Consider the following 25,102-nt stretch of genomic DNA (forward strand, 5'->3'; position numbering starts at 1 on the left):
ACAGCTGTGAGCATTCCTGCTCCATCCCAAAAAAAAAAGGCAAAATGGAAGAAACTCACAATACTGTTCCTCCCCCCGCCATATACAAGTACTTTCTGTATGAGAAACAAACATTTACCAGAAAACATTTTCTTAAAAAGGCATCAGTGGAAAATCTGTTTCTGCTCTCAGACATAATCATAACACAGCTCAAACAGGAGCCAAGTTAAGATCACACAGGCAACTGCATTCATTATTAAACTACACGTCAATTGCTTTTTCTAAAGATAGCAAAACGTACTTTCAGAACATACTCCTGCCAAAGCCCTCATTCTGAAGCACAAAAAGTCTGCCTTACTCTGTGGTAGCTGCTTATGTGACATAGGAAGAGTATGTAGAAAAAATAATTTCCATTTCACTCTCAGAAACAGTTGAATCCATTGAACATTGATTGACCTCCAGACCAAGGCAGAAAACTGACATAGCAAACTGCAATCTAAGGGGTTGGTACTGGGCAAGTAACAAGGAATGGGATTTCTGAAGGGCTGGGACCCCTTCACATCAATCAGCTGGATCAAACAGAGCAAAATCTCTCTTTTTAGCTCAAGCAGCAGAGAATAACACATCTGAACTTCCCTCAGTGCAGAGGACAATTCCACTGCCCTGAAAGCAGAAACAGCATGATGAGGAGTGGAATGATTTCCACATTCACTCACTTGAAAAAACTTCCCTAAATCTGCCCAGTTCCGCTGCGCAGCCCCTGAGCCATCATCAGCTGGCAAGGGCTCTGCTCCAGGTCATTGCTTCCAACCTGCTGCTAGAAATGCACTTGGTCAACTCCAAAACCTTTGAGTAGGTGTTACAGCAAACATATGGTTCCAATGTGAAGAAGCTGGGATCTCACAGCTCATGAACAGAAAACACTGCTATTGCAGCAGATTGTTAAATCCCACACACCCGCTGCAAGCACAGAGGAGACAGACTGATATCGTTTTTGCTTGGAATCATTAATGATTCATTCTGAGTCACTGGTGGGAAATGCCATAAATAGGCTGTGGCTAATAACAATGCTTCTTTGTTTTTCATTATGGCCAGGCACATTTTCTCTTTCTGGAATAAGCACGCTTAAGGTGCAGTTTAAATGAAGACAAATTTACGTTCAACGTCGTGGGATGAAATTTTCAAAGCCACCTGGAGAATTGGATGTTTGCTTCCTGATGAGTTTCTGATGGAAACTGGACACAGTAATTGCTCAGCACCTTCTAAAGCCCCCAGCTTGTATTATTGTTCAGCCACAGAAAGGACAGCAAGGAAAGACAAGGGGAAGCAGGACTCTACCATCTGCAATCAGAGATTTAGAAATACTCCTGTGTGATGTTTTTCTAGAGAGAAGCAGATGCAAAAGCATGGGAATGGTAATTCCTGGCTGCAACACTCTTGCCAGGTGGAGCCCTGGCCTCCCTCCAGCTACAGGAGGATTTTAGTTAGTAGGACTAGGACTGCAATGCTTTCATTTGCAGTTTCCTTTCATCATTCCAACACAGGTAAAATAATGGTAAAAATCAGGAAAAATAAAAAGGAAATGCCTATCAAAGGCATAAACCTATACAAGCCAGAACTGCTATAAATACATGTGGGGGATATTTTTGCAGTGCAGAATCACAGTTAAAAAACTATTCAAATAGAACCAAGGTAGATTTCTTCCAAATGCAGACATATGAGTTCCTAGGATGATATAAAGTGAAGTATCTGAACAGAAATATAAACAACATAGACGTGTTTATAGCCACAGAGCATCTCACTGTATACTAAAGTGAAAATAGAGGCAAGAGAGTCAGTGAGGAAGGAAGGACGAGGTTATACAAAGGTTAGAGAAATGCCTTTACTTCAACTTCACTCTGGCTAAGACAGACCAGAGAGGGACTTGTGCAGAGTGATGGGAATTTGATCCAGAGCTGCAGCACCACAGGCAAGGAAATGAAACACTGGGGTCATCAAAATGCAGCTGAATGCCACCAGCACGGTGTATGCAGAAAAAAGGCAGGTGTGTGCCTCCCAGTAATTACAGTCAAACAGGGAAGAGAGGGAAAGGGGAAAAACCTGAAGTTGCACTGAAAAGAGACCACATTCTCCCTCCTTCCAAAGACAGACTGCCATTTGTTTCATAGCCACATGCATTTCTTCATTAATTTCCATTTGTGAAATACTCCCATTCAGCTACCTAGCCAGTAGCCAAAACATCTGTAACTTCATGTAAATGCATATAACCCAAGAGGAGTTTTTCACAACTGTGTAATATCTCATATATTCCCTCCAAATGAGATGCTATTAACTCATTGTACAGCAGCAAATTTTCTGTGTGGCTCTGGCACTGCCCTGCTCACTGAAGTGCTGAGCTCACGGCCAGGCAGCTCAGATGCCTTTCCTCCAGTCTCAAATTGTGCTGCAAAGAGCACTAATTGTAACACATTCCCCCTGCAAAAAGAACCTGAACCACAGCTACCTGTAACAGAAGCTGGGGGCAACTATAAAGAGTGGTCAGTACTACCTAAAACTGATAAAACAGTACCAATGTTTTGCAATCAAAGTGAAGTCATTCACTGAACATTTACAAACCCACACCCAACTCCAAACATGCTGAGATGAGTGAGGCCACTCATACATTTAAAGATAAATATATGCTGAAAGAACTTTGTTCAGTCAATGCTTATAAAATATTTTTTTTTAGTACTGGGCATCACAGCAAATAAACACAGTCAAAAATGTGACTTTGTTTGCATCCTAATTATATAACAAGAATCATGGCACTGCTGGCACTACACTCAAACCTGGAGCTAAAGCCCTGTGTGTTCACTCATTTCCAAAGTAGGACCTTCTAAACAAACCCATCTTACCCTTTTAGAGAAAAGCAGCTTTGTTAAAAGGCAGTCAGAAACCTAAGTATCTGGAAAGAATCAACACTAAGGAGGGAAGGTGGAAAAAATGCTAGGAAGTAGAGAGGACCATGCATCACTGGTGTGCTTTATTTTAATGTAAACATTCTCGAGTGCTGGCGGGAAGCTACATTTACTCTGCTGAAATATTTTTAAGTCATCCTATATGCAAGCCTCATTATATACAGCCCTTAATACCTTCTGAACTACTGCAGACTTACCTTAATGAATAGATCATTCTTTTGAATGGTTGAATTCATTATTGAATTTCATGATTTCATGAGTATTAATATATATAAATATATATAAAAATATTACATATATTATTTAGTAAGTCTGTTTCAATTATATCTTGTCAAAATCCTTTCCAAAGAGAAATATCTATTTAAAAAATTAAGATAATTCTTGGTATTAAAATATTTGCCATTGATTGGAATACCTGTTGGAAATATGAGTACACCCCCCCCCAAAAAAAGTTCCTCCCCTCTGGTTGGAAATACATAAAGTAATTAATTTCATTTCTCTCAACTTCAGTATCTCATATCACAGCTACACAGCTCTGAAATCACAGTCATGCTGCCATTACTGCATAAGGAGGAAAATGTCATGTTTTGAACCACAAGTAGCAAAATGCCAACTGAGATTTGGAATATAATCTCAGCATCTGGATTTCAATGTCCCAGTGACTGACAGCAGGAAGCCTGGTAAGGAGAAGGGATTTCCCCAGGGAAGGAGAATCTAATCCATTCTGTGAATCCAGCAGCAAAACCAGATCCTAAGGTAAAATTGAGCCCAAGGCACCTCAGGACTTCTCCAGAAATAGCAGTGAATCCACACAGTAAAACCTCCAGCGTTTACAGGAGCAACACAGAGTTGTTCCAAACACAATTTAGGCTTGCTCAGACACAGCTTAGAGATGTTTTCTCTCATTCCATCAAACTTCTTTAAGGACTTTAATTAATTAATTAATTGCTGCCAAAGAGAACAGGAATTGATAAACACGGGTTCTAGCCTGCCCACCCTGAGAGCCGTCTGAGGCAGCAACACAGGGTGCGTCCTTTGACTTCAGCCTTGGGCACCTTCCTGTGCTGCTCAGAGAACAAGACATGGCTGAAATGCAGAAAAGACCTGGAAAACATTACTTGTCCATCCTGCAAAAGGCAGATATCTTTGCAACTGGATGGCAGAGTACCATTTCTAAATTTACTTTCCTTTAGACAGTATTTTATATCCCTCAGCTGCATTAGTGTACAGCTGTACACAAACCAACTATGCAGGCTGACTGCACAATCAATAGTGTCTGCTGAGATTTAGGGAGCTGCATTCAGCCACCACCTCTGCTTAGAAAAATGCAGTATATCACACTGGACTGCAGCAAATTAGGCTTTTTGACCTTTTGTTCTCAGCATTACAGCACAGTACCTACTTCTGCAACAGCAGCATCATTTACAAGAACAGCTAAGGTTGAGCTTTCCATATAGAATTTTTTATGTTTAAAATTATCTACATCTTGCTCTCATTAGTAATTTTAAGTATACTATGATAAGAATTAAATATGTTTTAAGTTATAAATAAAATTTTAAAAATACTATAAAATATTATAGCAATGGTTTGCAGGGCAAACATCCCAGGTAGCTGCCATAACAGTTTTTGCATTTGTGATTGCATAGAGTTATATTGTGCTGATTTAATAAAGAAATAAAAAATAAAAAACTCCCTACATCACAGCATCTAAAGTCTGTCCTTTACACACATATAACACAGCCAGATTTCACATCAAACCTTCATTTTCACATTCATGCCTTTTGATTGCTTATTTCCCAACTTCAATGGACCATTGTCGTAGATTTGATTCAGATTTAATACCACAAAGTTTACATCAGCCAAACAAACTCCCAGTGCAAGTAACCAGGTGTTGTACACCCAACTATACACAGTGTGATTCCAGGGATGGGCAGCTCCTGAATGTCATGACCTTAGAAAATCAGTGTCTGAGATAAGGGCATCCTGACTTACTTATTAACTCTGCTCCCTGGACAATTCTGAATACTCAGATTCCTCCTTCTATTCTGTCATCTTGTAACCTCAGCAAAATAAGAAAGGGGATGTGCTCCCATAGACTGCTAAGGCAAATCAGAATACAATAAGATGCAACAAAAAGTCATAACCATGAGAAATCTGCACACTGTGATAATGCCAGACAAATCCAGACACTTCAGGCTCCTGCAGAAAATATCTATGGCTACTGCAGGCAACCCATGTTCTCAGAGTCACAAAGCAAATGCTGCATTGCAGCCCTTACCTCATTACATGAATACATTCTGGCTCCTTGGTGAAGCTGTAGGCGTAGCCACTGGAAGTTGTGCCAAAATCAATAGCCACAACAACAAGAAATAACTGTTCTACAGCATCCTCTGCATCAGAGTCCTTCTGTTAAACAGCAGAAGCAAAACACACAGAGTCACTGATTAGAATCTTTGTAAACTGCCACAAGTTCTGCTCTGCAAGACCTTCGTATCTCTTCAGTGAGTCCATGAGGACTTCCCTAAATTTGCCCTTGTGACTGAAGTTGATACCAGAAAGCTGCACTTTCCAATGGAACTGGAAATTCAGTGCATGACTCAACATATATGCTAGAGCCTTTTAGACATCATTTTCTATTCAAAGCTTCCTTCACACTCATTTCTGGAATACCTCTTATGCTGTATTATTAAAACTTAGGGGTTTGGGGCTGGTTTGCTTGATTTTTTCTTGAACTGATCAACTGAAGAACTTGTCCATCCATGTGATATATTTGGGACCTACTTGGTGGTTTTAGGAGTTAACTATATCATAAGCATGAACATGAAATACAATTACCATTCAAAAATAACAGAGACAAACCCACCCAAACCACAGCAATAAGGTTTACATCCCATGTTACAAAGCAGAATTTATACAACACCCATTTAGCCAGCACTATGTGCTGCACTCCTCCTGCCTGTGCTGGAATGAGGGAAGCTGTTCAGCTGCTCATGATGAATTTGAATCCTTCTCCTGCCTTTCACCTGTAATCCTGCAATCCCTGCAAAGCACAGTCAGGGCAATATGCTCCAGACCCTTCACCAGCCTTGTTGCCCTAAATCCACCAGGACTGCTCAGCCTGTACTCAGAAACACTTGGAAGCAGGTGATGATACCTCTCACAGAGCAGCTGTCTCACGGCCTCACTCTCTGGGCAGTGCTCCACCACAGAACTCTGTTAATTCCACACCTCCCACTTCCTGCACATTCCTGTTGTCTCCCTACATTTTCCAAGATCTCCCCATACACCTGCTACTTGAAATGGAGAAACAAGAGCAACAAGTTTTAGCTCCAATCATAAGAGACTTGTTTGGATTCTCCTAATGAAAGTTTTTCAACTAAGGCAATGTCTTCCTCAAAGTTTAAGGAGCAAATTGAACTGAAATATGATGTAATTCATCAGTGTGACAGAAGTAAAAGAGGAATTTCAAGAGTATTTAGAGAAAGAAGGGAATAAGAGCCAAAAACTATGGGAGAGAGCACTGGAAATCCTGAAGATGGATTTTTGCACAATTCTGAACTTGGATCAGAAAGCTATGGCAGTGTTCCACCATAGGCTGACAAGGATACAAATGTGTTCTGAACACAATCCCTTGCAATAACATAAAGCACACTGTGCATGTACTGTGTTACAAATCATACAAGTGATCTTAAAAAAGGGTGGGAGCTAGTTTTAATAGGAGTTTAGCAACAAAATTAGCACAATGTACAAGAGATTAAACCACACTACCTATGGGACATGCTCTTGGTTCTAAAAGCTTACAGAAGTGGCTATTCTCCTTAAGAAATAAATCCAGTCACTTCTATTTAGAGCTTCTACATCTCTCTCTCTCTTTGGGCAGATTCTTTTCTCTGAGAATTTGGGTTTTACTGTTGAGTACCATGTATATCCTCCATTTTTTTTTTTTCTGAAAGGAAGAAGACTTTTCAGGGGTTGCCTAAACAAATCAGTGATAAAGACAGGGACAGACCTTGGGAACCCTGAGGATCAAGAAGCCCCTCTGATATAAAGATATGCAGGAGCATATTTTTATATCAATGAGTTTAGCAAATGAAAAACAGCAAAACCAGGAGCCCAATGAAAGGAATCAGAGCTCTGTCAGCAACTCCAGTGTGACCAAAATCTCACTTAATACTATGGATAGCATAAAGGGGATCAGTATGGGGGAAATGACAACTCTAAAGAAATGAAGTCCCACTAAAGAGGCAGGAGAAGGTGATGTAAGCATGCAGTATAATTCAAGAGTGCATTTCTTACCACAATGTGTGATGGAGACAGTGGAGTTATTCCAGGGTCTCCCAAGCTTTTGGCTGGTGATGAGTAAGCAGATGTGGAAACTGCATCTAAAAGGAAGCAAACACCCATCAGTGTCAGCAAGCAGAAGGAGTAAATACAACAGTTACTTTGCACACTGCTAAACTGTTTTCCAGTTGTAAAGAATCTGCTAAAACACAAAGCAAATTCCACAGCTGCCATCTAAAACATGTTCTGCCTTTAAAACATGCTAAGACACAACTGTTGTTTTGGTTTTAAAATGTCTGTCTGACCTTCATGACTATTACCATCCTTTTATTACATTGTCATGTGCAATCTTAAAAGTCTTCCTACACATATTCAAAAATCATAGTTGGTACAAGCAGCCTGAGCACCACACACTGCCTAGGATTTAAATGCATGAATGCAGAAACTGAACACAAGCTGTGAGATCCAAAAAGACAGACCCATTTACAAGAAAAAGAGGAGCTGAGAGCAACTGGAGAAAGCAGGAAGAGTAAGCTGCAATTCGTCCATCCTGAGCCTTTATTCTGAAACTCTCCCAATACTGTCTCTGTTTTTATCCTTCACTACACCCTGCACTGGAACATCCTGCAGCTGTTAATACTACTGCAGGACAGAATCCAGCTGGGAAAAAGGAAAGCATTATTAACAAGTCATCAAAGAAATATTTCTACCCGGCATACAATACTAAAACTTCATTTAAAGGCACAGACCAAATCAGTGACAAACACTGTAGTGCACTCATTTTATTTTTCATTCTTACATTTACATTGATGATGATAGAAAAAGAAAATGGCTTAAAACAAATTAAGCAGTGATGGCTTAGATGGATTTATATATAATCTGTACTCTTATGAAGAATGCAATAGTTTATCAAAATAGAACGTACAAAAGGTACCCCACACCCTGTCCATGCTCATACCCCTCTGCTCCAAAATTTAAGCCCTGAGTGCTTACTGAATTCTCTTCCACAGAATACAAGCTGTAATTAGATGTAAATCAGAATGATTTAATAGGCCTCTGAACATTATTTATAATAATTAAATAATAAGCAATACATTTCAATGTATTTTTATCGCCTACTTGGATCCATCACACGTTTATTCATAGCATGTAATGCCTAGACATGACTGACAATTCAGAGCATCACTCCAAGATGACACTGGCTCTCCAAGACCTCAGAATTACATAGGGAAAAATGGCAATCAAATATGTCTTGTTTCCCAGGGAAGATTCAAAAACCCTGCAGTGGGCAAGTATGAGAGAATTCGCCTGCAGGGAAAAAAAAATCTTCCTCCAAATCTTAATTTTTCTCTTGAAACTTCATATATTTCTTGAAGATATAACATGCATGTTCAGCCTGATTTTTAGAAGTATTTGCAGAAGCACAGTATTTGCATTTTCTACACAAATTCTCCAGGAATATATTAAGTTACTCCTCTTGCAGTGAAGTACAAAAAGTCACAGGCCAAATGTGACAAGCACAGAATCTGCTCTGTTCATTAAGACATCTTTGGAACAGATGCTGTTATCAGCCTCCTTTGTGCCATTTTTACCTCTAAATTTTTGCACCAGCAACATGGTATTTATTTTAGAACTGAAAAACAGTATCTCAACACAGAAAAAAATATAATTAAATAACTAACGAAGTACATTCCTTGCATCCTGCTGTAATTCCAGGCTGAACTATGCTTCCTGAGCAGAGCAGGACATTGCAACACTGACTCAACATCTTTGGAAACCTGCACTTTACCCACACTTAGGATGCTGACTTGAAGCACAAAATGTAGATATCAAGCCATGTGTTTTCAGTGTTTCACTTTACCACTATGCTGATTTGAAGCACAAAATGCAGACATCCAACCATGTCCTTTCAGTGTTTCACTTTGCCACTTTTTGGTTACCTGTTTCGGCACTCATGTTTCACAGAGGAGCTGGGGCAGCTCAGAGGAGGCCACAGAGATGATGACAGGGCTGGAGCGCCTCTGCTGTGGGGACAGCCTGGGAGAGAAGGCTCCAGGGAGACCTCAGAGCACCTTCCAGTACCTAAAGGGGGCCTACAAAAGTCAGAAAGGGACATTTTACAAGGACAGGCAATGACAGCACAAAGGGTAAGGGCTTTAAAATGAAAAAGGGTAGATTTCCATCAGGATATGATTTAGACATTTAGACATCAGGGTGAAATTCTTTACTGTGACACTGGAGATGCACTGGCACAGGTTGTCCAGAGAAGCTGTGCAAGTGCTCAAAGCCAGGCTGGACAGGGCTTGGAGCAGTGGAAAGTGTCCCTGCCCGTGGCAGGGGGTTGAAACAAGATGATCTTCAAAGTCCTTTCCAACCCCCCAAACTACTCTGTGTTTCTAAGGTGCATTTTCCAACCTGTCTTCAGCTATCAGCCTTGAAAAGTTATTTTTATCTCCGTGTGCAACTCAGAAAATTCTCTGTGACAGGATACACATTTTAGTAGCTCAGAGAGCAGTGAATAAATATCCAGAGCAATACTGACATCCATCCAATGAAACCATTAACTTTGGTGGTGTTTTACCAAGAATTAATTCTAGTTAATTAATAAAAAAGACCCTTCCAAATCTATGACTGTCCTCTACTGCCTTCATGGTCCTCCTGCAAATACCCAGCTAAATAAAATAATTCTACAATGCATCCTGGATCTAATGGCAAAACTTCTCAGCAGTTAGTGAAATGACTGTTAAAAGCAAATGAAATTAGGATATTTGTAACATTATACTATCTACTCCATCTGAACTGCAAGGTGTAAAATATATTTGTCTATGTGGGAGCTTTCGTATTTTGTTGAGTTAGTGTTTCCATGGTGAAAAAATGTGCATGCGTAACAATTTTTACAGCTGTGTTCTGAAGAACAGTAAATGCATGGATATTCCAGGATATTTAAAAATCCCTTATCTCTAAAGCACTGTGTGATTGGTTGATCTGACAGAAACAAAAGCATCTGTTCCAAGCCAGAGAATGGGAAAAGGGTTCCAAGGAACCTGATTTGCAACCATGAAACTGAAAAATGATGCTTAGACTGTCCTGGATAGGATGAGGGTATTTGGAACAGTTCTAGAATTAGAATGACTTAGAATGACTTATTATGGCTTCTGCAACAAAAAAACATAATCAAGTAATGTTCTACATAGCTCAAGTTCCAGCTTTATCTCCATGTTTACTAAGGATCTTTGTCAAACTACATGCTATGACAAAAACACAGCTAAACAGTATGCACTAAATAAACACTTAAATTCTTGCCAATTTACGCACCAAATTAAACTGAGGAATCTGATTTAGAATCCAAATTAAATAAGTCCTCAAACAAACCAGTATTTAAAATATTCTTTTTCTAAATATGATGCAATCTTCTTGAATAGAAGTTCTTATATTTACTTCTGAGTTGAATATTAACCTGGAATATGGTTTGGATAATTTCAATAAATATGTATAGACTAAATCTGAACACATTAGGATTTCTGACTTAAGTCCTAATCTAAGCAATTGGCAAAGAACACCTTGTGCATTTTTAAGGTGATCAGAAGTTGAAGGGAAAACAGAGAAGGCTCCCAAACCATTACAGAATTAGCAAAATTATGAGATCAGATGCTATTGTATTAATAATGAAATCATGTCCATTATCACATTAGCTCCAATTGCTGGTTTAGCAGACTTAATTTAAATTAATCCTTCTTTTCATCTAAACAGATGCAAGACTTTATTTTCTGTGGTTTCCTGCAATGCCTAATCTATTTAGCTCTTTCTGTTTTTCAGTAAATGATCAGCAACATTGTAGATTTTGACAAAATGCAACGAAGGATTAACCTTTAAGTGTCAAAGAATTCAGACTAAAAGCAAAGTCCAGAACATTTATAAAAACCTTGCTGATGCAGTGTGGATATTTCACTGACTGCGTGTTCAGCTGAATCTGATTTTCTGACAGATCTGGAGAGCAGGACCAAGCTCATAATTAATTAGAAAAATCAGTTAATGGCAGCTGGAAGGCCATCAGTCTGTTCTGAATTTTTGAGAGCCCCTGCCACACATTCCTACTCAGGACTGGATAAATGAACTTTAGGGAACAACTAAATAAGCCAGCCATAGACCAATACAGTCCCAGAAAATCAGCTTCAAGCCAGCAGCTAAAGAAGGGTCACTGCTGGACCTCCCAGTCACAAGCCACTACGGTGGTACTCAAAAAAACAAAAAAATTCAGCAGCCACACAAAATCTTCTCTTTTCTGTTCAACTTTTCTTCTATAAGAAATCTGTCTGAAAAAGTTTTCATCTGTATGTAATTCAGCTACATAAGGCATCAGTAAAATTTTCTGCTTCACATATTATGGACCTTGTTCGTTTCCTCAGTGAAGGAGATGCCAGAGGATTCTGTCTAACCCAGGTGCCATAAACAATGGATAAGCTAAAGTGGACTTTTTCACCAGGGAGAATTTAACAGGACAAGTAAATCAGGAACCTGGGAATCAGGGTGTGGGGCTGTGCAGCATGATGCCCAGAAATGCTGTCACTCCAGGGAAGGAGGGACATTTCTGACATGTGCCTCGTGTCCCCAGTTCTGTGTATGGAAAAGAAACAACTTCTTAAAAATGAAGAAATAAGGATTCAAGCCCCAAGTCTGCCATCAGAAACCATTTCTGGTACATTCTGCTTTACTTTGGAGTGATGGCTACAAAAGCAAAGGATTCACCAGAGAAGCTGCACTTTCCAAACCTTCTCAGACCTCATTCCCATGTGACTGGATCTCTCTCCTACAGCTGTTTCACAAACCAAAGAATAAACAAAAGAGCATCTGTAAGAACACGCCCGAACACCTGTCTGTGTTATATCCCAATCGTAAGTAAATTTGTATTGCTGTCCTGACAGAGTGGCCACAAACCCAACACAAACTCTTCCCACAATTTTCTGGATCAACAACAGGATCAATACCATTCCCCATTTCAGATCAGAGTTCCAGTATTTTAGTAAGTGCTTTCACAATAAAGACATCAGCGAGTCCCAGCACAGCCTTTTCCAAACCCCCAGCTGAGAGTGGTGCAGGACACCACCCTGGCTCAAAAGGAAAGCTGCAATAACTCTTTTTGATTTGTGTCATGCACAGCCACTGCTCCAAATGCCAAATCATCCCATCTCAGCTATTTGTAGGCTGCTGATCCAGGTGCACAGGGGAAGTTGGATGCATTAGACCTACTAAAAATGTCACTACTGCAGCTGATCTTTGTGGCTCCAATAAATCCATGTTAACTGAACTCACCATGAACACACTGAACGTGTCACAAATCAAACATTGCAAGCATCTCATGGCCCTTTGTCTGCAATTTCCAGCCTCCAGCATGTGGTAAAGGTGAATGCTGCTGTGTGTATATACACTGCTCTGCTCTCAGTCAGGTTGTGGGTAATACCAAAATCTTAGCCAAATTCTTTATTTCCCATTCAGGCACTACATCTGGATTTAAAATTTAGGAAAAAAAAAAAGGAAATAAAAAGGAAACAAGGATGTACTGAACCAAACACGGGTAGAGATAAGCCATCAGACAACAAAAGAATGGAATAAACCCATTATGTTTCATTCAAAAAATTTGAGCATCAAAGTAATTTTCACCCAAGCAAACCTTCCTAATGATATTTGCACAAGAAAAGAAGGGTTTACCATATTGCTATTAGCTGGCAACTGCTGCACTGATGAAGAAAACCTTATTCAGCTTTTCCTATTGCTGAGATTTTCCTTTGCATTAGGAACAAAATGTCAGAGCTTCCAAATGCAATGTGACAACCTAGAGCATTTTACTGTAAATACAAAGATGGCCTTTTAAAATAATTACAGAAAAATAAAAAAAGAGATGGAGAGAAGCAAAAATTCTTAAAATATTCTTATGCATAATAAAAAGATCCCATATTTCATAGCAGAAGTAAGAACCTTCTGTTCCTACTGAAACCAATGGAACCACTGTTATGACCATCAATTAAAGTTCTTTGTTTTAAAATGCCAGCAGGCATCCAGCTGGTTTGCTGAAGACTGCAACACACTTCTCTTCCAAGAATACAGCCATAGCTGATCTCTGATACAAATCCAAGTTTCCTGATACCCTTTCATAATATCTAGTCCCCCGAAGAACTGGAATTCATTGCACTGATACCAATTAGAGCACAAGGATTTCCTAAGTAACAAAAAAAAAAAAATAAAAAATCTCCCAACACTTTGCACAGAATTCTAAAAATAAGACATATTTGTCATTACAACTTTGACCTTTTCCATTTATTGCTTCTATATTGTCTCCCATCACAATTATGCTTTGACTAGAGGGATTACATTTTGACTCCACTATGAACGCTTTCTAAGGTAATTTTAAGATTTTACCATTATTGTTAAGAGTATCAAAACCCAACCCCAGTTTCATCCCATCACTCACTCTGTGGACAATATTCATTTCCCTGAGCCTCAGCAGCAATGGGAGACCAAAAGACGCCACCAATTTTCTGTGAACTTAATTTGAGATGAAAGAAACACGCAAGAACTCGCAATAACCTCCTGAAAATGCCACATGGGTTATGTTCACTCCTCCTCTATCTGACAGGACATAGGCTAAAACACTTTACTTACAATTCATCTGATCTCTCTAATGCTTGGTAAGATGGACTAAAGCTGAGCAATCATGCTCACTGGGTGTGTGATGCCCCAGCAGCTCCTCACCAACAGCTACGTGTGTCCTTAAGCTGCCTTCAGCTCAAACCCTTCCACCCTCTACACTGCAAGGTGCCAAATCCAGCTCCACCCTGAATGCCCTGAAAGATTTCCAGCTTCTGTGATCAGCCAGCTCCCTTTTCCCTCCCATTTCCTTCCCCACCCCGGATGGGACTGCAGTGTGCTCAAAACCTGCTCACACCCCAGAGCCTGGGGTGAGGGGAACTCACCGGCAGTGCCCTGCAGGGATCCCTCTCTTCCCACATCCCAGCTCCTCCACTGCCAGGAGACACAACTCTGATCCTGGTTTACCTCCAGCAAAAGGCAGCAGGTGTTATGTTGTGATAGGGGTGGGTTAACAACAGATCTGGCAGCTCAGAGTGGTAAAAGACAATTCTCTGTGATTTCCCTGAATATTCCCTGACACAGTTCTGTAAGAGACACCTTCAGTGCACACTAACTAAACTTCTCTCCCTTTAACAAGCTCTTCTTTGAATTTGCTTCCTTCACACTTCCTGCACCATTTGCAAGCACTGCCTTCCTGTACCTCTCACCTCCTCCCTTGCTGCTTCCAGGAACAGGTAAGGAACAGAAAACAAACCCCAAGATGTACTGAACTCAGGTGAAAAGAAACCTTCCTGGAAAAGGTTTCCTGCTGCTTCTCCTCCATCATTATGTCTGCACTCATCCACCTCCTCCACTTGGCTCACTGCAAGGTTGTCAGGAATGGCACTACTGAGATTATGCTCTAATTCCCAGGACCATGCTCATAAAACAGAACATTTGTGATGTTAATTACTCTCTTTGAGAAAATCACCATTTCCCAGCTCAACTGGACTGTTCACTGCTTTTTCTTTTTAAAAAACAAGATCAAAATATTGCAGTTATAAATATGTTTTACTACAAGTTTCTATTTAAGAACCACGTCAAGATACAATTGTATCCTGAAAAGAATGCAATCCTACATTTCTCAATCAAGGTATTCAAAGAATCACTGTTCACCTTTTCAGACTGTGCATCCAGCACACAGGAATAAGAATATTTTGGGGGGAATTTGCTCACTTAGAAGGCAAAAAGGTTATTTAGTTTCCAAGCATTCCTTGATTCAGGAACATCATCTCAGAATGCATCAAGCTGGATGAATGTAGTGACACCTTTTTCTTAAAACATGAATTGGGAAAAAAATTTGAATATGTTTGTCTTCATTTTGACAATCTTCTGGAAGGCTTAACATGATTCACACATTTACACAGCCTTGACAAGAGAAAACCAACCACTCTCATGAATTCACAGGGGAAAAAAAAAGGATAAGCAGAGGGCAGGGTAAAAAGAAAAGCCAAACTAGAATAGCCATTACTTATAGTAGTCAGCATGAGTGATGCTGTATATAAATCCCTTCATATTCTTCAAGGCTATTAAACCCAATTTTGTTCAAAGATGGAAAAATAAAGGAACAGTAACTATGACAAAATGTCAAATATAGGTATCACATTTGAAAAGTCATTAGCAAAGTCATCTATGAAACCATAGTCTATGGCTATTAATTATCTCCTGAGCAATATTTCATTGCTGTATCAAAAACCAGATTTTCTTTCTTTTTATTTGATAGTCTCGAAACCAGTTACCAGGCTTAAAGAAAAAATACCTTATGAGAAAAGAAGAAATTACCTGATGAGTATTTGCAGAGTAGATCACAAAATCACGGAGTCACCAACCAAAGTCCACTTCCAGAGGTTTTTATGCTAACACCCATCAGGGTTATGCTCAAGTGCCATGACAGTGCATGCACAGACCACAGTGACCAGCCAGAAAACCACTGCAAATTTACACTGTCACGGTGACAAGCCCCTGGCACAACCTTCAAAGGAGTTCCTGTGGCTAAAATCGTAACAGGAGAGTAGCTGAGTAAGCAAGAGAGCTCCTACAAAAGGTGATTTTTGAATGCAGCACTTGCACAGTGCCAGCACTGAAAGCTGCTGGAAGTGGCATGCCCTGCCGTTCTGATTACTGGCAGTGCTCTGCTCAGGTATCCATGGAAACTTGAGAAATAGATGTTAAATTTGTTGGATCTGTTTGGCATCAGGGAATGGGACTAGTTGCCAGTCAGCCCAGTTTTATCACAGGTATTCTGATCTTTAATCATGGAGAAGGCATCTAGAGTCCTCAAATGATGGTAAAACTGACCACGTGGTCACATTTCCCAAACAGTGACAAAAGGAGGGGCAAGGATGCACTGAGAAACTGTTATTTTAATGGTGTTATGGTCTTTTGAGAGAGAAAAATATCCCAATCCCTGTAAGGAGGAAAGAGACACCCAAATAGCCACTCTTCAACCTCACAGGGAACAGGAAAAAAAGAAAGCATGGATACAAATGCACAGAACCTCACAGGGACAGGCGGACACAGAGTACTCAGGACTGTAAAACCCTTTGAGAGAAACTGCTTCCACCCTAGAGGTTGGTCCTGAATAGCACTGAGAAGCAGGGATGTATCCAGAAATGGACAAACTGAAGTTGTGTTCCCAGATCATTCCCTCTGGGCAAAGGAAGTAGCAAAGGGAGAATAATTTATCTCTGCTTCCTTGCCCAAGGAAACTAGTGCAGGTTGGGCAGGCTCCTGCAATAGGAACTGATTTTCTTCAGAGAGAGAATGGGGATTAACTCCCTTAGATGACATGGAATTGCTATTATTGAACTACATTCACATCCACACTTTTCTGGACTCCAACTGGTAATGATTACTAGAAATCTCTCTCCAATATTCCTCAGAAACTGCATCTGCAGAGCACAGCCTGAGAGTGTTGAGTTAACAGCTAAAAGCAAAATCCTCTCCAGGTCTCCCATTCTTGCAGATGTAGGTACCCTTGGAACTGATCCATGTGCTCAGAGCCTGCAAATCTGTAACACCAGAGCCGCAGATCTGGGCCAGGGAGCACCCAGTGACTCACCCGGGAGGGGAGAGCAGCGAGCCAGGGCAGGGGAGCACCAGCCCAGCTCCCAAAGCCCCTCAGGCACTCCTGGGGGAAGAACAAAGGCACTCTAGGCTTTCTGGCCACCATATTCTGAGGAGTTTTGTTTATTTATTTGCTTACTTCTTAGAAATGACTGCATTTCCCTCCTCATTTACATGAAAACGTTTCTCAAATCCCTCTGAGACAGCCTTTGAAGGAATTTCCTGTTTTAATACTGATTACTGACACAGATCACCACTGCCATGCTAATTTTAAAACACTGCAAAGTCGCTGTTTTAATAGCAGTTCCAGCAAAATTTTAAACTTGCATTTGTTTATTTTAAATGCATATCACTATGATTCTTAACAGCACAGCACACAGGCCAGAGCTGACACATTTTGGATAATAAGAGCTAAGGAATATATATCAATAAATATCAAAAATGTGCCTGGTCACTGAGAAAAGGCAGACTGGATGCAGTGACCCAGGAGCCAGGACACTTGTCACAGCGAGGGAGAGGAAGCCTGTGGATGTGTCACAGGCACTGCAGATCACCGAGGCTCAGCCTTGGCAGCAGCATTCCCTCAGTGCAACACCAACATCTGTGACCTTACAGCACCAAACAGCTGCACACTCTGCAGCAGAACATCTGTGAAGCAAGTGTACCACTTACTGCCACTGCCCATGGAGCTCAGAGCTCATCCCTGAAACAACTGCAAGCCCTCCTGGCACCTCTCTCACCGCTGCAGAAACACCAACAACCAAAACCAACACCCACCCTCCTTTTCAACCAGCCAGGCTGTTTAATAGAAATGTGACAAGTGCCACACAAGAGCTGAGTAATTGTGTAAGAAGTCATCTATGGATGGACAAAGATTTCACTAAAGCTGCATAATGAAAATATCAACAGCTAGTTCACCTAAGGAAAACAAAACAAAAAAGGGAACAGATGCAAACTCCCCAAAAAGGTCATGCTGCTTCAAACCAAATTAAGGTCATGACTGTTCTCATCCTCCTAATTGAAAGTAGCATTGTTTGCGTGCATTGTTTTTACTCCTTTCACGTTTTCCATTATCATTTACTTGGAGCCAGCACAGCTTTTTAAAAATCCAAAAAGGTAATTTGCTTCTTCTCAATACCTACAGACTAAAACAGCCACAGGGAGAAGTTTCTGAAACCATAAATTGTGTGCTCTTTGAAGTCAAATACTTGTGAAATCCCATCTGACACATCGTCAAAAGGCAGAACCAATTCAGGTACAGAAAACTGACACAATGGGATCTTTAAATATTATTGTTTTAAAGTTAAAAGTATATTCTTGAGATTTTTTCTTAAGAAAGGGATGGCTGCTTTGTGAATTTATAGAGAGAACAGGTGAAATCATAGTAGAGGGGAGCAAAAAGGAATTAATCCCCTGGAACAGCTTAGAAGAATAAGTAACTGGAAATTTTAAAATATTTGACCAGATCTGTAACTTTAAAAGGAAAAAAAGAAAAGAAATCCAGACTTAATTGCAACAGCAGATATGATGTCCAGAAGGGGCCTAAAAAATTTCAACAGCATTGCCATGAAAGTGGGAAAAGTTGTCCATGGCAGGTCACATCAACTCAACCAACAAAAGAAGCATTGGCAGAAAAAAAGCACAAGTCAAGTCCCATATAACCCAAAGCAGCAGTGACACAGTTAGAAAACAAAACATGGCCTAAACCCTGCCATGTTCATGAAGGGATCAGATCTTTTATAGCAGAGGCAGCATTCTGGCCTTGCTGCACAGACCTGCCCTCCCAGAGGCTGCTCTAACTCGAGCTGACATCCAAGGCTGCAGCATCCTCTTCCAGCTCCCAGTGACAGTGGCATTTGTCAGAAACCCTGGTCACTCCCCGTGGACCAGGATAAAGCCCCTTTACCCAGAAATGCATCAGCTGAAAATGTCTCTGGACAGAACAGACCTCTTGGGGCCACTCTACAGCTGACTGAAGCTTTGGGGAGACTTTGCAGGGACAGAGCAGGGCAGATCTGTTGAGCACCAAGTGCTGTCCCCATGGGAGTGAACCAAACACTCAGACTGAAAGCTTACAGGGTGCCTGTCATGAAGGAAAACTTGTCAGCTCAACCAGCATTACCCAATTACCAGCCAAAGGCTTGAAAAATGCCAAAAATCAGTATAATTAGAAGCTTTACATGCAGTAGCTCCTGGGTATGAACAGTTTCACTAAGCAAGCTGCAGATACCGCAGTGCTGTGCTAAGTGGAGCTATAAAGATGATGGGCAGGCACTGCATCCAGCACTCAGCTATTTTACATACAGACATTTCCTTTACGCGTTGTACTCTGCTGCAAGAAGTGGCTGCAGCTTCAATACTGTCAATACAACACACACTAAATCACACTTTATCCCTCAAACCTTTTTTTCCCCTGACAGCCTCTGCATTCCAGCGCATGGAAAGAACATAAAGATTTCTGGCATCACAAATCATTGCTTTACTACCTGGTCTTCTGTCTTCTAACCAAATCTCTCCTGCACAGATTCTCCCTATGTCACAAGTTACTTCATTTCAGTATTGCATTGCACCAACCTTGCAACCCGGCAGAACACAAAACGTGATACCCTGTCATCTGAAAGACAAATGAACCTGTCAGTCTATTCTTCCCTTCGTCAGCTGCATGCTAGAAAATTGTTACAGGTTACTTCAAACCAAACAGACATCAGAGATTTCATTTAGGAAGCATTGAGAGAACATTTAGATGTAGAGAGGTGGAAGAACCCAGTGGAGCATCTTGAAGATTCGACTAGTTTCTAAGTAGTGTTTTCTGGTTTAGTTTGGGGTTTTTTAATGGACACTTTATGACTCTATTATTCCACTTACACTGAAATTAAGCTATGTCATTCTAAACGCTCCCCAAATCCTACTATAATCAAACTTAAAAGTTTAAGTTTCCCTATACATTTCTGCCAGCGCCGTTGGCTCAGCACTGCAGTTTCCTCAAGTCTGCAGATTACAGTGAGGAAGAAGTCATGGAGAGATGGAATGAAATCAGGCTGAGTCTGCATTTCCCTTAGGGTTATTCACCCATATCATTTGTATCCTAGGAACCCTCCTCCCTCCCCCAGCTCCGTTCCCACACAAGGAGAGCCCACCCCGTCCTGCAAAGGCTGTGTGGTTCCTATCGGGCAGGGTAACCCCAAACGCATCAAACCCACAACATCCTTGTTCCAGGCAAAACACGATACAGCTCAGCTCGAGTCAAGTCTGCAGAATCAGAGACATGTGCCCCCCTTAACGTGGTAAAACGGTACCGGTGGGGGTTTTCCCACCCCTACACCTCGCCTGGTCCCCGGGACTGCGCCAGGATGCTCAGGCGCTCAGCCAGACAGCGCCGTCTCTCCCACCCGGCTGCCAGGTCTTTCTTTCCCAGTGCATCAGGGTTCTCGCTATACAGGAGGGCTGCCTCTATGTCAGCAGCAGCCCCCGAGCTCCAGTCCGAGCCCTCCTCCCTCTGGCCGCGCCCTTTCTGCCGGGAAAGGGAGAGACCCCGACCCGCGGGGTTACGGAGCCACAAAGGCCCGTCCGGCGGGGATGCCGCGCCCGCCGCAGCGCCCGGCGCCGGCCAGGGCGCCCGCCCCGCCTCGCCTCGCCGCCGCCCGGCCGTGCCGCCGCATTGTTTTGTCACCTGGGTCCCCCCGCGGTGCGGCACCGGCTCCCCGGGCACCGCACGTGGAGGAGCGGCGGCGCTGCCCGGCTCCGGGCGGGGGTTCCGCACCGAGCCGCCGCCTCCCTCAGCCGGCCCTGCCCGCGGGGCATCCCCGGAGCCGGGCACCGCCAACCCGGCCCGGCCCGGCCCAGCCCTGCCCTGCCCCGCCCGCGCGGCCACAGCCGGGACATTGTCTGCCGCCTCCCGCCTCCCCTGCTCCGGACGGGGCTCCCTTCTCCTCCACACCGTTTCCCCCATGAGCCGGGGGGAAGCCGGCAGCGCTCCTGCATTGCGGCGGGGCCGCCCCACCTGCGGCACCGCTCTCCGCCTCCGACATGGCCCGCTCCCGCCGCGCTCGCCGGGGCACGGGCCGGCGGCGGAGCTGCGCTGCCCACCCCGGGGGAGGCTCCGCTGCTCGTGTAGTCCCCGCCCCGCTGCGCCTTCCTGCGGCCGGTGCGGAGCCGAGGGGGAGCGGCTGCGCGGCCGGGCCGGCGCTGACGGCTTCCCGCGCCGGCTGCGGGGCTGCGCCGCCCCTCCCCGCCCGCTCCGCAGCCGCACAAGGACGGCACCGGCGGGGGGGCCGCCTGTGAGGGCCGGCCGGCCCCAGATGCGGATTTCACGGCCACCGAAGCGGAAAGCCGTCCGCGGTGACAGCCGCAGAAAGAGACCCCTGTCTGTGGCCGGGGGTGACAGCCCGGCTCGGTGCCGGGAATGGGTGCCGGGGTCCTGCAGGGATGCAGCGTGAGGAGGCTGCGGAGGTTACCCCAGCTGTTCCCCCGATCGTAAGGGGTGTGGGTACAGCTAACCCGGACAGGCAGAAATCATGGACGGGTCCCCTGACATCATGTATTACGGGCTGGCTTATACGGCATGGGATTCTTTATATTTGTCTTCGGAGTGAGCTCTCCGAAGTGAGGTTCTGCAGTGCTGTCAGGCCAAGAACTTCTTGTTTCCAGTGATTTTTAGCTACTTGTCTCCAGGACCTGGGAGAGAGACACCCCTACTGTCTCTTGATCCATGATGAAGTTTAAGAGTTTTCCAAACTAAGTAACAAACCATTACAAAAGCAAGAGAATAAGCATAAAGCTGGCATCCTCCCAACAGTCCTGAAGCCAGAAAAGGTTTTCCTCTTGTCTACCCGTGCTTCATGGTGTAATTCTCCTTTACTTTCCAGCCTCAGCAGCCATTCTCCTTTTGAAATCAGTGCTAGTATTTCACGTGAAATAAATAAGGGCATTCACTGCAGACACAGCCTCGGTCCTTGCTGACTCCTGGGCTCAGGAGCTCACTGATATCCAGGACAGTGTAAAATCCACCCAAAATTCTCCCAAGTCCCCTCAGCAAAGCTGTTGCTCACACAAGGTGGGATCCCAGTGAAGCCCTTGAGGACCATGGAATTTTGAAGCAAAGCCCCAACACTGCAGGTGCCTCTCAGCACCTCCCTTTATTTGCTCCCTGGTTTTTTGCTCTAATGGCATTTGTTCTGCTCCCTGTGAGCTTTATTGCGGCTGAGGACTGAAGGTGTGGCACAGAATTTAAAGCTGTAAATATCCTCACATCTGCACACCTGAGTCATCTCAAAAGCCTTCACCCACCCTGCACACACTTAAAAAACTGTCTCATCCTGAAATCCCATTGTCTCATCCGGGGAAAATGCAGAACTCATTTCTCCCGCCTCCCAAAATCAGCTGCACAAACGGAATTTTCTAAATGCTGGGACAAGGGGACAGCAGCTCATTCCTCTGCTGTCATGGGAGAAACCTTCTGTCCTTGGGGACACTCAGTAACTCCCACAATTTCCAAAGGCAAGGACAGCGAGCAGTGGGACAGGGGCACTGGAATTGCAGCTTCCTGCTCTTCCCTCAGCTCCACAAAGCCAGGCAACAAAGGGGAACATCTGGCCAAGAGTCAGCTTTAATTACCTATTCAGAGTCAGGCTGAATATTTATGCTGTCATTAAACAGCCTCGGAAATAAGAAACCAAACAACTCTAATACTTGGTTTCCTGACAAGAGACTTAAATAGCAGAAACTTTTGCTTCAGATTAAATGCACTTCAATAGCAATTAATGGTAGGCTTTAAACATGTATTGAGGTAATTAACAAAGGCAGAGGAAAAGAAAAGAAGCAACCAAGAAACTCGTAAACACACATCCAAATCATATACTTTCTGGGAAATAAAATGTAGTACTCAGACTAGTTTTTTGTGATCCCTCAAGCAACAAGACAACACACAAAAATAGCATTTACTGGGTACAGACATCTGAGTGCCACAGCAGTGACTACATTATTCAATATCAAGCCAGGTTGCCTAAGTTACACACTCAGCTGTAGGTGTTCTGAATAATGCAGAAGGAGAATATTTGAAGGCATGTGACTGACTGCTAGTTTCAGAAATTAGACCCTTTTCCAGAAAGCTTAGTATGTCCTTTTAAGACCTAATGAGAGGAACCACATTAAAAAAAAAAGGCATTTGAAGTAAAATTAGATTCTCAATCTGAAATATTAAATTAAGAACTAAAGCCTCTTTAATTTTGTATTATAAAGGCAAAAAATCATAGAAAAATAAATTATAGAACAATAAAATACTGGAGTTTTTTCTCTTGTCATCTCTGTCTCCTGGAAATGAAAGAAAAAGCACATTTCATGTGAAAGAAAAACACTTTTTGAAAAGGTCACTGTCTCAAGTGAGCCTGCCCTGGGGCTTCATTTTTATTATTTACTCCATAGGAAGTTTGTCATTCTTATGGTTCTTTTGCAAGGTTGTTTGGAATCTATGATTTTAAAGGTTATCTTATAAGCACCACAGAAAATGACTCAAAATATAGTGATCAAAATGTAAAAATGGATGGTCAAATATTGAAAAGGATGCCACAAGTAGTCATCTACATGCTCTGAACACCTGTACCTACAGATTAGCTTGTCCCTTGCCCAAGAGTCAGTGTTTGTGTGGGTCTGGCAAGAGTTCCTTTCCTTCTCAGGAAGCTGACATCAGCCGGCTTAGTGCACTGCAGAGGAGGAGCAGCAGAAAGGAAGAACCTTTTTTTTGACCCTGAAACATCAAAGTGGTTTTGTGTCAGACAGCCAAGGCACCCATCAGTGTTCAACTCAAGCACCAGCTCAGTTGTTATGGTGCCACTCTGACCATGGAGAAAAGCAAGATTTCTGCAGGAGCTTGGGGCAGTGTCTGCTGGTAATTCCCCCTTGTATCTATTGGGAATGAACACCTCTGAGGAGCAATCAAGCAGTGATTTAATACTCTGTACTCTTTGTCTGCAGCCTGGGTGATCCCCAGAAAGCTGCAGCCTCAATCCATTCCATTCATCACACAAAGGGCTCAGAACACTGGCATAAACTGACAGTACAAGACAAACAGCTTCTTAACCTAGCCCTGATTTTAGCAGAGCTCCCACATGCATGTTATCCATTAACATCAATAAAAATTTCATGAGGGAATTGGAGATCAGCACAGTGTCCTCTCAGAGCCATTCCCACACGTGGCAAGAGCTGCACAAAACTGTGTCTGGTCAGTGAAAAGAGCTATGTGCTTCTCACTCCTGAGTACCAGAGTCTAAGTGATGGGGTAGCACTGAGAATCAGTGAGCTGGAAACACCAGGCACAGAGATCTGGAAGAAATAGAGTTATTTGAACATTGTTTTCAATGCACCTGGCAACAAGATGTCCAGACATTATCACAGACACAGAAACCAGTGAGCCACTGAAGCCCAACACCCAGTTCAGTACTGCCACCAGGGAGAGTTGAGTCTTTAAATAAACTACACCACATTTAAAACAAAAGAATAGAAGGCCGGTGAGCATGCCTTGCATCTTGGCAGCTTAAGAACCCCTCATCAAGCACTGTGTTCATCTGCTCAATTAAAATTCCTAGAGTAATGGTTTCTGACTTCAAAATTTCCTCTTATGTAGTTTCTGGAGCATCACTAAACATACAATACCTGGTTTTTATTTGTCACCTGTGTAACTGTTACTGCAGTCTCCTCCTTCATTCCAGCTGTTCAATTTTTTACCTTTACAGCACTTTAACCTCTCCAGTTCTGCTTATTCTTGGAATAAAAACTTTGAAATTATTTTTATTACAGAGCCAACTGGCAATCTGTTTCCCTAGATGCAATTTTATCTTCCCCCTCCCTAAAACCAGCCTTTTATTTTAATACTCAAGAAATCTCTGTAAAGATGAAAAGAACGAAAAACTTTTCATCACTGTCACAGCCTTTCAATAAGGAAGCTCATTGTGCACTGAGGAACATGAAGGGTTTCTTCAAAAGGCGCAGGTTGCATAATTTTCACCTGTCTTTTATACATTTCTCATTTCCAATGTCCCAATATCTGTTAGAAGTGTATCACTGCCTGCAAAGAGTTCTCCTGCATTTCTCAGCAGGATGGTTTTCCAGGAAAACTGCTGGCCTGGAGACACTGAAGTGTGTTGTGCTCACAGATCTCTGGCTCACTTACTTATCTCAAGAGTACTTTCAAGTGTGACAGT

The 25,102-nt window shown here is 42.6% G+C and overlaps 1 protein-coding gene across 3 annotated transcripts in view; it reads right to left on the reverse strand.

The window, feature by feature from the left end:
• HSPA12A (heat shock protein family A (Hsp70) member 12A) overlaps nucleotides 1-21,190 on the reverse strand; it is a 53,034-nt gene extending 31,844 nt beyond the window's left edge. Inside the window, exons 1-4 of one of the 3 annotated variants that reach the window (XM_005489833.4) lie at nucleotides 20,908-21,154; nucleotides 9,158-9,310; nucleotides 7,233-7,318; nucleotides 5,215-5,342 (exon numbers count right to left, since the gene is read on the reverse strand). In XM_005489833.4, coding sequence (XP_005489890.1) covers nucleotides 5,215-5,342; nucleotides 7,233-7,318; nucleotides 9,158-9,173 — 230 coding nt within the window. In that variant the 5' untranslated portion in view covers nucleotides 9,174-9,310; nucleotides 20,908-21,154. Of the gene's footprint in view, nucleotides 1-5,214; nucleotides 5,343-7,232; nucleotides 7,319-9,157; nucleotides 9,311-15,623; nucleotides 15,913-20,907 lie in introns of those variants that run through there. The other 2 variants (XM_074545292.1, XM_074545293.1) reach the window with 2 other exon arrangements.
• Nucleotides 21,191-25,102: the final 3,912 nt, after the last annotated feature.

The sequence above is a fragment of the Zonotrichia albicollis genome, chromosome 7, assembly GCF_047830755.1.
Source record: "Zonotrichia albicollis isolate bZonAlb1 chromosome 7, bZonAlb1.hap1, whole genome shotgun sequence".
NCBI lineage: Eukaryota > Metazoa > Chordata > Aves > Passeriformes > Passerellidae > Zonotrichia > Zonotrichia albicollis.